We start from the raw sequence: 15,294 nt of genomic DNA, 5'->3' as shown, positions 1-15,294 counted from the left end.
ATATAATAATAATTAATATAAATATAAAGTGCACCTTGAATCACAATTCATATATAAATAATAAAACCATATAATAGAGACAAAAACTAAACAGCCAAACAGCATCTTTTCCTTATCTGATCATCTTCAACACTGAGCACTTTATATACACCTTTCTTTGATGTAATTCTTTGAGAATTTTTTCATTCGCCTTATTACACTGTTGCACTTTATATTTATATGGCTGTTTAGTTTTTGTCTCTATTATATGGTTTTATTATTTATAAATGAATTATTGTGATTGAAGGTGCACTTTATATTTATATTATTTATATTATCTATGAGGTTTTTTCTCACAGCAGTCTTAATTTCTGCATACAATTCACTGTAATTGATTGTGAAATTTTCACTTTACACGTTACACATACCCATTGGCAGCGCCAGTTACCTCGCCATCCTTCATATATTAGAATATCAACCTCACAGTCTATAATTTTGGGGTAGGCAGCAGCCGTTCCACTGTTTTCTCCATAGTGCGGATACTTCCACCTATATATAAGCGTTCTAGGAGTTTAGAAGTGAATGGGAGCAGTGAAATGGGTCTTAAGTTGTTCAGGTTGGTGGGGTCAAGTGAGGGCTTTTTAAGTATGGGAGTGATCTGCGCATGTTTTAGAGGGGAGGGGAAGGTGCCACTAGAGAGGGAGAGATTGAAGATGTGAGTAAGGGAGCATTGGATAGAGTAAGAGGGTGTCCGTAGTAGTTGTGAGGGAACAGGGAACAGGTGGTTAGGTGGGCATCTTAAAACAGGTATTTAACCTCTTCAGTAGTAGCCAGTTCAAAGGAGGAGAGTGTTGACTGTGCTGTTAGGCAAGGTATGTTGAGTGGGGAAGATGTGCACGCAGTGGAGGTGTCTTCATGTATTGCATCAACCTTGTCTTTGAAGTGATTGGCAATCTCTTGGGCAGTGAGTGAGTTAGTGAGTTGAGGGGGTGGGGGACGAAGTAGAGAGTTAAAAGTTGAGAAGAGCAGGCGGAGACTGGATGACAGGGTAATAATAAGAGAGACAAAGTAGGCTTGTTTGGCAGCATGGAGGCATGAATTGTATGTTTGGAGGGAAGATTTATATAGGGTGAAGTCCTGCAAGCATTTGGTTCTACGCCATCGTCGTACAAGAGCACGGCAGCGTCTCTTGAGATTTCTACTGTTGTCAGTTTGCCAGGGTTGCAATGGTCGGGGCCTGATTCTGCATGTAGTTAGAGAAGCAAGTGCATCAAGTGATGACGAGAGTGAACTGTTGTAAACAGAGGTGGTCAGGACAGGACAGGACAGGGAAGAGATTATTATTAAAAAAGAATAGCGCGCAAATGCAAAAGAAATAACTACCAAATCTGAAGACAATCCATAAATAAAAATGGGGGTTTGGTCCCACCATATGGCCATATCGTGCTCAAGCCCACTACTGCGTCAAAGTACCCCATTATCAGTGGGTCCTACACTATCCATGAAAAAGAGATGAATCCAGCCTAACCCTTGGAGATAATACTCCTTGCTGGGAAGGATGTGCAAATGCACTACAGGGGACTCCTACTATATCCACTAGATGGTGGACACTGATTGAGTACAGGTGTGTGTGGGGGGGTGGGGAGGGTTGCTCAACCTCGATAAGAGAAGAGATTATGCAGAGTCCAGGCTGGGGAGACCGCTCCAGGTGAGACTGGGATCAGGTGCCGGTCGGATCCGCAATCCAGGGTCACATCAAGCAAAAAGGAATGACCGCACTTCCGATGAAATTCAAAATCCTTTCTTGAATTTCATCGGAAGTGCGGTCATTCCTTTTTGCTTGAAGGGAAGAGATTATGTCATGTAGGTGGTCAGTAGCAGAATAGAGGAGAGAGGGGTTAAAGTAACGAAGGTTCCTAGAAGTAATTGTTTGCTGCTTGGGGGGTTGGGTGATTTGAGGCAAGGATACAGTGAAACTGATGAGGTTGTGATCAGAGAGAGGAAATGGGGTGTTGGTGAGGTTGCCAGCAGAGCAGAGATGGGAGAATATAAGGTCGAGGGTATTACCATTGGAGTGAGTGGAAGTGTGTGTCGATTGGGTTAGGTCAAAAGAGGAAGTTAGGTTGAGATGTTGAGTTGTAGCTGTGCTGTCAACATTGACAGGGATGTTGAAGTCAGCAAGAATGATAGTGGGTGTTTCAGAGGAGAGAAAGTAGGGTAGCCAGGCAGCAAAGTCATCGAAAAAGCGTGATGCTGGTCCAGGGGGCCGATAGATTGCTGCAATCCTTAGAGAAATTGAAGAAAACAGATGAATACAATGTATCTCGAAAGAAGAGAGTGACAGAGAAGGAGGGTGGTTTGAAAGGACTTTATAGGTGCATTGCGGGGATAAAAGGAATCCAACTCCACCTTCTTTCTGTCCGGTGGGTCTGGGGGAGTGAGTCCAGTGGAGCCCACCATAGGAGAGGGCAGCAGGAGAAGCAGTATCTAAATTTTGGAGCCAGGTTTCAGTTATGGCGAGTATGTTAAAGCTATGAGAGATAAAAAGGTCATGCACAGATGTGAGCTTGTTACAGATGGAGCGAGCATTCCAAAGGGCACAATGAAATTGGGGGGCTGGTTTTAGGAAGCAGGGGGACAGAAATTAGACTGAGTGGATTGGGGCTGTTGCCAGAGGAGGAGGGGTGAGGATTATGTGGTTTGCAGTTAGAAAAAGGAGGGCCAGGATTTGGGGAAATATCCCCTGAGGCTAGAAGAAGAAGGAGGGTGAGAAAGGTAAGATGGGAGTGGGATGTGTATGAGTGCACATGTCTAATTGCCCTGCTGTTTAGGTTAGCATGTGAGCTCAGCAACTGAAGGAGGTGATGGGTACAGTGGTAGGGAGAGGGTAGGAGTGAGGGTGCTATGTGTATGCTGTGGGGTGGAGAGGAGGGGTAGTGTAAGGATATTTTGAGGATGGAAGACACCGATGTGAGAAAGAAGAGTAGAAGGAGCATGTTTGCAGAAAGAAAGTGGGAATCTGACTTCAAATAAGTTAAGTTATGTTGAGTGCTGGTCTGCTTGCAGTCTTTCCAGAGATCTTGTTCTATCTTCATACAGCTTTAGTTATCATGCTGTAGTTAAACTGCGGTGGTGAAACTGTGCAACACTCGTGACTGAGACACTCAAGAATGAGACATGGTGTCTGTGCCTTGCCCCCTGTCTGCGCCTCCCCATAGGCCGCTTTAAATTTATAGGGAGATTGAGTAGGCAAGCATTTGTCAATTGATCAATATAGGATCTGATTTGAGACACATGAATATGGGAGGAGAGATGGACAAAACCAGACCACAGACACAGGCAAGGGTCATAAAAGGTAATTAAGTCTCTTGATCACTCAAGCTAAATGGAGTTGAATCAGTCACCAGATGTGTTGCTCATTTTTTTAAAGCACTAGCATTACATATCAAAGTTGAGATATGGATAGCAGAAGACATTTACCAAAAACTAAAGAGCAGTGTCATAGGCAGAGCAGAGGATAGCAGAAGATATTTACCAAAAAATAATTGATCACCCACAATGTTAACCCCTGCCAGTGTCATTATTACAGTAACAGTGCATATTTTTAGCACTGATTACAGTAGCAATGTCACTGGTCCCCCCAAAAATGTCAGTTAGGAATCTGATCTGTCCACCGCAGTGTCGCAGTTCCGCTAAAAATCGCAGATCGCCGCCATTACTAGTAAAAGTTACTAGACGCAATAACTTTTGCGCAAACCAATCAAAATACACTTATTGCGATTTTTTTTACCAAAAATATGTATCAGAAAACAAATTGGCCGAAAATGTTAAAAAATTTAGATTTTTTTTTTTTATGAGAATGTTATTTAACAGAAAGTGAAAAATATTGCTTTTTTTTCTTCAGAATTGTCGCTCTTTTTTTGTTTATAGCGCAAAAAATAAAAATCGCACAGGTTGATTAAATACCACTAAAAGAAAGCTCTATCTGTTGGAAAAAAAAGGACATCAATTTTATTCAGCTACAGCGTCGCACGTCCGCACAATTGTCCGTTAAAGTAACGCAGTGCGGAAACGCAAAATATGGCTTGGTCATTAAGGTGGAAAATCTTCCGGTCCAGAAGTAGTTAAACATATAAAAAAAAAAAAAAACGTTAATTTAAAAAAAAAAAAAGGATTCTTTTTATTTGGAAAAAGTCGCTAGGGACAGTATTTGGCTCCTCATGCAATTTGTTTCACAATCCTTGCCTAATGGACTAGAAAATGGCCATCGCGCTGTTTTTTAACATTCAGCTACCTTTTGAGTTCATTGGGGTTTGGATTCAGCACCAGAATTTTAGTCATGTTCAATGAACCCGCCTCAAGCGTAACCCATGTGTGTTTGGCTCATCGCTAGTCAAGATTTGTTGCTTCTAGTTAATTTTTCTTTGTTTAAGACAGACCTGTGCAGAGAAGGTTGTTTGTGAGGAACATTTTTAGGTCCCAGGCTGCTCAACACTTGATAACGACAGGGGTCTAATTTATCATATGATCAGTCTATGGTAGTTCGGTGAGGATCATCTTGACAAGCAGTCATATCACTAGATCATTTATTTCAGAGTCTTTATTGGTTAGGAAATCAGTGTACAGCCAATTTCGAGGAATGTTGACTGCTCCTTCTTCAGGGTTCAGGCAAGGTTCTGTGGTTGGGTTTGGGATAAATTAAAGACTGGAATGATGATATGGGGAGCTTTCTGAGACGTGTCCTGTGTTTGCAGTATTGGCTATACTTTGTTTCCCTCACCAGTGAAGAGTGTCAAATGAATTCACTAGTAGTCCAACTGTTTGAGCTAGGTGCTCCTCACCACACTACCATAGGTTGGCCTCTGTTTCTGCCAGCTGCCTGGCTTTCAGCGGTCAGTGTTGTGTTTAGAAGACAGAAGTACTGTGTGGCCAATCCTGGAGGACTCACCAGTGATTCTGGAAATTCCCGGCCTCCTCTTCCCGGCCTCCCCAGCGGCGTGAGCCCCCAGACTATGTCCAATGAGATGGATATTAGATGGAAAATAGTCAAACTTGTCCTAGATGGGCAACAAAACTGAAAGTAAGGTTGGTTAGAGGATATAAATTTCTCCCCCTGCGTCCTTCCATTCCTTCCTTCTCATCCCTCTTATTCCAACTTCCTCCCTCTCATTTGCACCCCTCTTTTACTCCCACCCTAACCCTCTTTCTATCACTTACTCCAACCCTCCTTTCTATACAACTCCATCTCTCTTTCTCTCTCGCTTTTTTTATCTCTTCCTTTCCTTACACTTATATCTGTCCCTGTTTAGAAGATAGGCTGCAGAGACCTTTTAGCTACAATCTGGCTGATGTCCAGCATAGGGAGACAAACCACCAAAATAATTAATTCATTCACAGTCATTATTCATGACTTTCTTAACTCACATTTAGCACTCTGCAATGCACAAATTTATACTATCTGTTCATTGTGGGATGCGCTACAATAAATAAAGACTGCAGGTCGGTTTTTTCTGTACACCCTAATGCATGGTAAAGCCTTGCATTAACACATTTGCTTAGCGATCTACTTATAAAAACAATGTTGAGTGATTGTCATAGGCATTCACCCAGCCTGCATGAATTCTGGCCATATTTTGTTTAATATGTTGATATGGAATGATTGACCGCTCCATCTAGTAACAATAATGTGGTGTTTTTCTTGAAATACCTCAGTTAGGGAAAACACTGCATTATATCCAGTAGAGGGAGCTAACCATGATAAGCAATCGCTATTCGGCAAAATACAGCCAAAATTTGTGAGGGCTGGGCAAATGCCTGTGACATGTTCAAAAATGTATTTTTTCCTACACCCAATATTGTGAATGAGGCCTTATGAAAAAATTCTACTCTTGCTGAGAAAAAAAAATCAACATATATAACATACAGTATAAACAAACCATCTTTTAGCCTAATTTTATTAGAAATTACCTTTAAATATCAATCTGCAAATGATGATAATTTCTAAAATTCAATAATGTCATAATGGAGGATTTTAGAGCCTATTGTAGGGTTATTGGTTCCTCTGCACATCACCAGAATGGCAGCAACTGAGATTTGAAGTTTCCCTTCTGCCCTGCTGGAAATTCTTCATACCAAAGCAGTCAGTCTCCAGATTTAGAGTGGAATTTTCTCATTAACACAGCATTACTTTGTGTGTTCAGTTCCTGCCCACAATCAGTAAATCATGCCTACCCTTTAAACTTTATGAACCAGAGGAAAATACAGAAGAAAATAGGAAATTACTATTTACAAAGCTGAATACTCTGTACTCTGGCCTTTGAGCATTAATCCAAAAATGTTTTTAAAGACAACATTTCTCTATGTTTTACTTAAACTGGAAGAAATTTAGATTTTTTTCTTATACCTGGAGAACATTGATGAAATATGCCACCTCTGCCCCGACAATTCGGATATTATTAGCGGCCTGAGTGTAGAATGCCCGGGATCCGCCACCCCAATCCACACAGATACAATTCACATCTTCCACTTGTAGCATCGTCTGGATGGAAAAGAAAATATAAACACATCCCTTTTTTCCATAGGAAGGTGAGGGTTCAAACTTTGCACAACTGTGATTAGTGGGTTTTGTAGTGCAGCTGGAACTCACTGGATCCAAACACTGCAGATAATGGTATACCAGGCTAATTAAATATCAACAGGTTGGAATGTCAGATGAATGTGTGGAGAATGTAACATTCACCCTTTTCTTACATACAATGAATGTTATAGTAAAGACCTAAAAGCTCCATTCTGGGCTTAGTATGACCCCCACCCTCACCCCCTTACCAATCCTGCTGTAGTGTTTGTACTTTCATTTCCTGGTGAAGCCATATATACTCATATACAACCCCCCTCTGAGTCCCTTGGCACTACCATACCAAATGAAGGACTTACGTATCTTCGAAGTAAACAGAAGAAGAAAAGACTTGGGCTGGCAGCGCACTTAGCACTTAACCATGGCTTCAGGTTTTTTACTAAAACATTCAATAAAGGTGATGGGGGGGGGGGGGTTTGAGGGAGATGTGGGAGAGGGACAACTTTAACCCAAAAAGGTGCTGTACATTGGGTAAATCTTGGTGGAATTGTTGGGAAAATTTTAGCTTATTTGGTTTGAGACATAAGGTGAATGTCCACTATGCAATTATGGGCAAATCTTGGGTGAAAACAGTGATAAATATACCGCAGCGATAACAATTTTGTTGGGATGAATAAAGGACTTGTGCTGTAACATTCAAGATTTTTTGTTGCTCTCTAAGCAACTTCAGTTTCAATGAGCAATAGGAAAATACCCCAATATTTATATCCACACAGGTAGAACATACACATTATTCTATGACCGTAGAATCTGTAGGTGTTGATGTCCAATAACAGGATGAGAGTTGTGACATTCCCCATTACATAATCTTCTTTTTGGTTTGTGTAGGTGTTAAGTCAGCCATATATAGTATGGATCTATATTTGGCTGGTTTGGCTGGAACTGGCTGCATTTTGATCTATCTATAGGCAGGCTGGTTGTACTGAAGTCAATCTATCAATTGACTTCAGTACAATTAGCCTGTCTGTTTTTTTTTTTGCCCGACCACTACCATTGGCTTTAGCCGCCAGCAGTGATAATTGTATTCTGCCGGTGGGGAACACAATAGCAGAACACATTAGCACTGCAAGATGGATTTTCTCATCAACGCTGACTGTGTTAAAGGGGAATAGAGTAAATTGCATGTATGGCCTACCTTAGTTCCTCATTTTTTTGGGCTGGTGGGAATTGTTGTCAGATCACTAGGGGTAGGAATATTAAAATGGAACTATGTATAATTCTCACAACTTTCAGGTACACTGGACAATATGCTTAATAGAAACTATAACTAGCTTTTGAATTTTCAATATAATCGGTGCAAATAAAAAAATACAAGAAACTCCTAACCTTTGGCTTTCCCAAGTCACACACTTCAGTCAAGCCAGGAAAAATCTACCTTTTCAATACTCCATTATTATTGTTAACAAGCAAATATTCCTTAGGTTAAATGGTTTGAAGTTTGAACTTTGATATCTAACATTGTTTGTTTTATTGCCTTTAATCACAACCACAATAAAAAAAAAATCCTTCACTACCAACTTGAGGACACAACACTTTGCCATCAGTTGTTGAAATCTATTCTAAATAAGGACAAACATTTGTAGGAAATAACCTTAGCTATCTATGTTTTAAGGATCAAGTACAAAGTAAGTCCTTCACGTATTTAATGCTAGGTCATAAAATTTAGTTTTAGTAATTGGCGGCACAAGTGCTCCTTGGAACTATACATTAAAGACACATGGTTTTGAAGACCCTAACCCCTGCTCAAAGTTGGTTGTTCTCTTTTGGCAAATAATTTGAGAACCAGTTGTCCTCTTTGTCCAAAACGTACACCTCACTGTCCTTGAAAAAAGGACAAGGTGGAGAATTCTGCTATTGTAACCTTAGAAACAAGCTATAATTAATTTCCTATGTGGAAAAGAAGGGCTAAATGCTGGGATATTTCTCCTACCCATTTCCACATGCCCTTCTCAACCCAGATTTAAACTAAAAGATCTAGTTTCCATTTCCGTGTCCTTCCTGTTCCATATAGGATGCATCTACCTTACACATGCTTGAGAGCCAGATCTTCTCCCCATCATCCAAATATCCGTGGATTATGAATCGTGATTTCCGACTGGTCTGGAAATGGGACTTGAAGATGGTTTGTGGATCCACAGCGCTGATCTCCTAATTTAATATAGAAAGGATATTGTGAACTTTACTGATGAGAAGAAAAGTGTGATGGGGTATCACAAGTATAGTGTAGTAGTACAGACATGTGAAAGTGGTAATAGATGATATGAACACTGATAAGTTATATCTACACAGGAAACTTACCTGATAGTTGTTAGGGCTGTCTCTGGTATAGAGCAGGAATCGAGTATTAATCTGCTCTGGTGACCAGGGTAAGCGGTGAATCAGTCTCTGTGGAGTCCCTGACCAGGGAGGGTCATCTGAGAAACAGCCAAGATGCTGGTAGCACACCTCCCCTAGGAAGAGGAGACAAAAACAACCCAGGATCATTAAACTGTATTTAAAACCAAAACTTTTAGTGTTGGATGGAAGTATTAGAACCCCGGTTAGATTTTTATTACTTGTATAAAAAATTTAATAAGAGGGCCAGACCGAAGAACTAAGAGTACAAAAACTTTTTAATGTTGATTTTATGTTTAATCATCATCATTTTTATTAGAAGAATGCAAACAATCTATGCCTACAAAACAGAGACAGATCTTGCTTAGGCACATACAATCAAATTCGGACAGCTCTGGATTATGACAGTCAGATAATAATGCAGATTAGAAGGTAGAATTACGCATTATTAACAGAGCATGTATATAAGGTACATTAACAAAACCTTTTCGGTGGTTTATAGCCAATAAACAGTGTCATAAACAATATCAACCGACAAGGACAGGGTACTTGAAAAATGAGTTGGCCACCAGCCCAACCTGCGTAATAAAGGATATGGTCCTGTGGGTAATACATAATATTATACTACTCTCCAAGGGGGAGAGTGAAACATGTTGGGGGTGTGGCCAGGCTGGAGCCTGGGCTGAGGCTGCCATTCATCTCACTTCAAGCATATGATGCGCGGCTTATGGATCTTTTCCTTTGACATTGCTGCAGCTTGGAGCTAGGATGAGTTCCCTGTCCCTGCTTGCACTCACAGTGGTCTAGTTGTACTTTACCTCTCTACCTGAGCGGCACCTAAATTTTGTCTTTTTGGTCACATTATACGGCTAATCGTATAGCGAGGACATGAGGAGAAAAGTAGGGAAGAGGAAAGAGGAATGGGCAAACTAGAGAGAAAGAAGAAGAGGAGAAAAACAAAAGAGGGGAAACCAATGGAAGGTTATCCAAATATCCAAAGCGACTAAGCTTTCACACTTTCGGGGCGTGGCCGAGCTGCTGATGTGAACGGTCGCATGCACCGATAGCTCCGCCGGGAATCTGTTCAGCTACCCTGTTTCCAGACTTGTGAAGATGTAATGAAAACATATTATCAACTTTATATTTTCATAAGGACTTTCTTAAATACCTTTATACCATATACTTATACAGTTATACCCATTTGGTAGTCTAGAGTTCCCTCTTACATTAGAAATATATTTTCATATATTAGTTTTCAGAATTCTGTCTGATATTACGCAAATGTACTCTTGTCAAAAGTTGTTTTCCAGATGATATGAAATGTACAGCCAAAGTAATTAGTAAATTCTTACAAGAATATCACTTATCATATTCTTGGAAGTACAAAAACTCCCTAAAACTCCCCATAGTGTAGATTATGACTTTTCCAGTAAAAGATAATTATTCTTGCAGATAATCCATCATACTAGCTGGCAGGTTAAACTTTAGTTTATTTCCCTATGGTTCAAGCTGACCATTTGTCTTTTTATGTAATCAACATAGGAATGTATGTAATCTTTCACTGGGGCTCTTGCCAGCCATTGACTTGTATGTAACCATAAATGTATAAAAGCTGTAACTGAGATGTAAGAGGTATCATAGTCCCGAGATGGCTATGGTCCTTGCGCAAGTATGATTTTCAGTAAACTTACATGAACAGATGCAACCGGATTGGCGTGATTCTTATATCTCAAAACTCAACATAACATTGGTGACCCGTCGACGTCTCTTTCTGACCGCATCACCACTTCCGGCGATCACCCCACAACAGGAGGGACAACACAGAGGCCTCGGATGAGAAACTTTTATTTTCTCATATTTGACACTGTCTTTATCTGATGTGTGGTGATGTGGCGGTTGGGGAATGCGGCTACGAAAGGTAACACGTTTCCTTTCAATTTGAGTGCATTCTGTTTATGTGTGGTTATTGAAATCATTATATGGTACCAAGGGGGAACACTGTGCATGCAAATATTATTGTCTGAAATAGTTCTCTTTTCTCCTTACTACCTAAAAATGACAATATGAACATAGTTATTAAAAAGGGTCGTATTTTTAGCAGGTACCACTATTTTCTGGAGTGTGTGTGTGTGGTGTTGAAAGCCAAATGTGGTGGTATTAGGGCAGGTATTGCCTTAAACCCCAGTGCCTGTATGACCTGCTGTGTGTTCCTTGAAGTAGGGAGTCAGAGAGACTAGCCTATATTCACTCGTTCAGGAGACATCTGAACGAGTATAGAACAGTGAAGCACTGTAATATTGTACTAAGGCCGCTAGTACACGGCCATTGTGTTAAATGAAACGGAGTCCTTGATCCCGGGAACTCCAAATATTGTAATTTTAAGTGGTTACGAGACTAACAATCAAAAACCAAATGACTTTGAGGGCCGCATACGGCCCCCGGGGCATAGGTTCCCCACCCCTGATTTAGAGGGATCATCTTTGTACGCTTTTTTTGTAATTTTGCACCATTTTACATGATGTTTGAGGGCGTCTGGATCCTAACCTTCAATACGCCATGCTCTACCCATCTAAGCTCAGGGTTGTCGCTGGAGAAGAGGTCCTGTTCTTTGACAAACCCGCTGCTGCAGCACAATGGCTGGATGCCAACGGCAGGGCACTGAGGGCCGCCTCTTCACCGAGACACAGAGCCCCGTGAATATACTAGCTCTCTTCACTGGCATGCTGACTGTCCCTTTCATTTGTTTTCTGTTTGCTCGGGACACTTGAAGTCTGGATACACTGTTTGAAATCCTCGGTAGGCGGTTGCTACCCTGTTATGTTCACAGAAATGCGTTTTGAATTTGCACTTTATGCTGCTCATGAGGAGATTACTATGCCAACTGTGATCCCTCCATGGACTCCCCCTACTAGTCCTGGTTGGACACACCCTGCTACCTCTCCCCTTTCCCTTCCTGTGGTGCCCCTTCTCCCCTCAAGAGCCATCTTCTTCCTTTTCCTGCAATCTGGCTTCACCAGACACTCCTGCCTCTCCTGGGAACTTTTCCTAGCTGCCGCTTTGTGATCCTCTCCACTAATGTGCTTTGCCTCTGCTGACCTATGGACTGGATATCCTATATGTCATCGTTGGGCTGCGGTGCTATCCTGGGTTCAGTTGCTGACTCTCTCCATGGCTTGTTCCTGTGCTCGACTTACTCCTCGGATTCCCGCCATCACTATCCTGAGGAATTTCTACCCCATCTTCCTAATGGCTGATACTATCTGTATACTTACCTGGAATATTAGGGGCTTCAACAACCCAGTCAAGAAAACTGCTGTATTTAGATACATTAAGCGGCTACAGGCCGATGTAGTATGTCTACAGGAGACGCATGTGGCTGGGCCTACCCAGCCAACCCTGGCGCCCAGCTTGTTTAGTCACCAATATCATTCTGTCTACTCTAGCTATTCTAGGGGGGTTAGTATACTTATTAGACGGGGTGTACAGTTTACATGCATACAATGTGTCATTGACCCTGAGGGTCACTTTGTGGTTCTGCTGTGTCAGGTGGTGGGTCTGACCTGCGCTATTGCAGCGGTTTATGTCCCCCCCCTTACTCAGTGGGTGTGTTTCGTCTGGTCATGGAGCGGGTGGCTGGGATCCTGGATGTGCTCCTGTTACTGCTGGGCGATTTTAATACCGTACTAGATGTTACCCTTGACAGGTTTGCCTCACACTCTGCTGGTCCGGCGCCTATGAGGGGTCTCACGCCCTTTGCTTGTTTGGCGGGGGAGCTCGGATTAACGGATGTCTGGCGCATGGGTCACCCGGGGATTAGACAATATTCCTGTTTTTCGGCCTCCCACTCCGGCCTCTCCCGCATTGATATGGGGTTGGGCAGGACCGCCTGCTGCCACTGGTGGTGGCAGCAGGCTACGAGCCGAGATTGGTATCTGACCACTCGCCGCTCTGGGTCCGTCCGCCTGGCCCTCCCAACTCGGCGGGGCAGACCTCTGTGGAAGCTCAATGCGTTCTGGTTGACGCTCTTTTCTAGCCCTGACCCTTTGCCGTCCCAATTGTCCTCCTTTTTTGCACAGAATCAGGGTACTGCCGAGGTGGGTATGGTGTGGCCAAGGCATTCCTGAGGGGGTGATTTATAGACATTATTAATGGGATGAAAACTAAAACGAAGGAATGGGAGAATACGGTGTTGGCGGAGGTGGCGAGGTCAGAGGCTGCGTATGTTACTGCCCCTGCTGAGGACACCCGGAAGTCATGGCTGGCGGCTCAGGCCCTGGTGGGTACGGTTTCGCTCCAGCGAGCGGAGAACAAGCGTTTCTTTCTGCAGCAGAGGTACTTCGAAGAGGGTGAGTCCACTGGTCATATTTTGGCTATGATGGTACCATGTAGTGCATTAGCACATCTTTCCCAGCAAGGAGTGTTATCTCCAAGGGTTAGAGAGGCTGGATTCACCCCCTTTTTTTATGGCTAGTGTAGGACCCACTGATAATGGGGTACTTTGACGCAGTGGTGGGCTTGAGCACGATATGGCCATATGGTGGGACTAAATCCCCATTTTTATTTATGGATTGTCTCCATATTTGATAGTCATTTCTTTTGCATGTGTGCGCTATTCTTTTTTAATATACATGTTGCTTGGTCCATAGCTGCACTGGCTTTAGATATACATGTTCAGGGTTTGCTCCCCCAATTTTTTGCTTGTTTATTATGTATTCGGTCTGACCAGACTTCTGGTGTTGAGCATCCCATCCCCCACACACACCTGTACTCTATAGGTGTCCACTATCAAGTGGATATAGGAGGAGTCCCATGTAGTGCATTAGCACATCTTTCCCAGCAAGGAGTGTTGTCTCCAAGGGTTAGAGAGGCTGGATTCACCCCCTTTTTTTATGGATAGTGTAGGACCCACTGATAATGGGGTACTTTGACGCAGTGGTGGGCTTGAGCACGATATGGCCATATGGTGGGACTAAATCCCCATTTTTATTTATGGATTGTCTCCATATTTGATAGTCATTTCTTTTGCATGTGTGCGCTATTCTTTTTTAATATACATGTTGCTTGGTCCATAGCTGCACTGGCTTTAGATATACATGTTCAGGGTTTGCTCCCCCAATTTTTTGCTTGTTTATTATGTATTCGGTCTGACCAGACTTCTGGGGTTGAGCATCCCATCCCCCACACACACCTGTACTCTATAGGTGTCCACTATCAAGTGGATATAGGAGGAGTCCCATGTAGTGCATTAGCACATCTTTACCAGCAAGGAGTGTTGTCTCCAAGGGTTAGAGAGGCTGGATTCACCCCCTTTTTTTATGGATAGTGTAGGACCCACTGATAATGGGGTACTTTGACGCAGTGGTGGGCTTGAGCACGATATGGCCATATGGTGGGACTAAATCCCCATTTTTATTTATGGATTGTCTCCATATTTGATAGTCATTTCTTTTGCATGTGTGCGCTATTCTTTTTTAATATACATGTTGCTTGGTCCATAGCTGCACTGGCTTTAGATATACATGTTCAGGGTTTGCTCCCCCAATTTTTTGCGTGTTTATTATGATGGTACGGGCACAACAGCCGACGACATTTATCCCTACAATTACTGACCCTCAGGGGGTTCGTTGGCACGCGGTGTCTGACATAGGGAGAGTGTTGCAGGATTTCTATATTAACCTTTACTCCTCTAAGATTTCGGCCACCTCCCGGGAGATTGTTGATTTCCTGGAGGGTTGTGACCTCCCTACCCTCTCAGACTCGGACGCGGCAGTGCTTGACGCTCCCCTGACGGAAGATGAGGTGCATGATGCTCTGAAATCTGCACAAAATGGCAAATCTCCGGGAGCTGATGCTATCCCTACAGAGGTCTATGGTAGGTATGCAGAACAGTTGGTACCTAGACTGATCCAGGTCTATAACTCGGCCTTGCGGGAGGGTAGGTTACCTCCTTCTATGACTGAGGCTGTTGTGGTCCTTATCCTGAAAACTGACAAAGACCCTACTCTACCTGACTCCTATAGGCCTATATCCCTGCTCACTGCAGATATTAAGATCTTGGCAAAGGTCCTGGCAACTTGTTTATCCCAGGTCATACACAAACGTATTCATCGGGACCAGTCCGCTTTTATTCCCTCTCGCTCTACGGCACTTAACCTTCGACGTCTTTTTCTCAACCTACAGGTACCGGTTGACAATCCTGGTAATAGAGCGATTTTTTCTTTGGACGCCGTCAAGGCGTTTGACAGCGTCGAATGGCCCTACCTGTGGGAAGTGCTTCGTCGTTTTGGCGTCAGGGAGACGTTTCTTAGGTGGGTGCAACTGCTCTATTCGGGTCCCACGGCTCGGCT

The 15,294-nt window shown here is 42.8% G+C and overlaps 1 protein-coding gene across 1 annotated transcript in view; it reads right to left on the bottom strand.

The window, feature by feature from the left end:
• LOC309564216 (pancreatic lipase-related protein 2-like) overlaps positions 1–12,376 on the bottom strand; it is a gene marked incomplete at its 5' end in the record, with an annotated part of 54,956 nt that extends 42,580 nt beyond the window's left edge. Inside the window, 5 exons of the mRNA XM_082268843.1 lie at positions 4,928–5,036; positions 6,383–6,517; positions 8,636–8,761; positions 8,912–9,063; positions 12,334–12,376. Of these exons, the coding sequence (XP_082124969.1) occupies positions 4,928–5,036; positions 6,383–6,517; positions 8,636–8,761; positions 8,912–9,063; positions 12,334–12,376 (565 nt within the window). The remainder of the gene's footprint in view (positions 1–4,927; positions 5,037–6,382; positions 6,518–8,635; positions 8,762–8,911; positions 9,064–12,333) is intronic.
• Between the last annotated feature and the right edge of the window lie 2,918 nt (positions 12,377–15,294).

Source organism: Pelophylax lessonae (assembly GCF_965119305.1).
Source record: "Pelophylax lessonae genome assembly, chromosome: 9".
Taxonomy (NCBI): domain Eukaryota; kingdom Metazoa; phylum Chordata; class Amphibia; order Anura; family Ranidae; genus Pelophylax; species Pelophylax lessonae.
The sequence above is the reverse complement of the archived record's forward strand: the minus strand, read 5'-3'. Positions and strand labels throughout refer to the sequence as shown.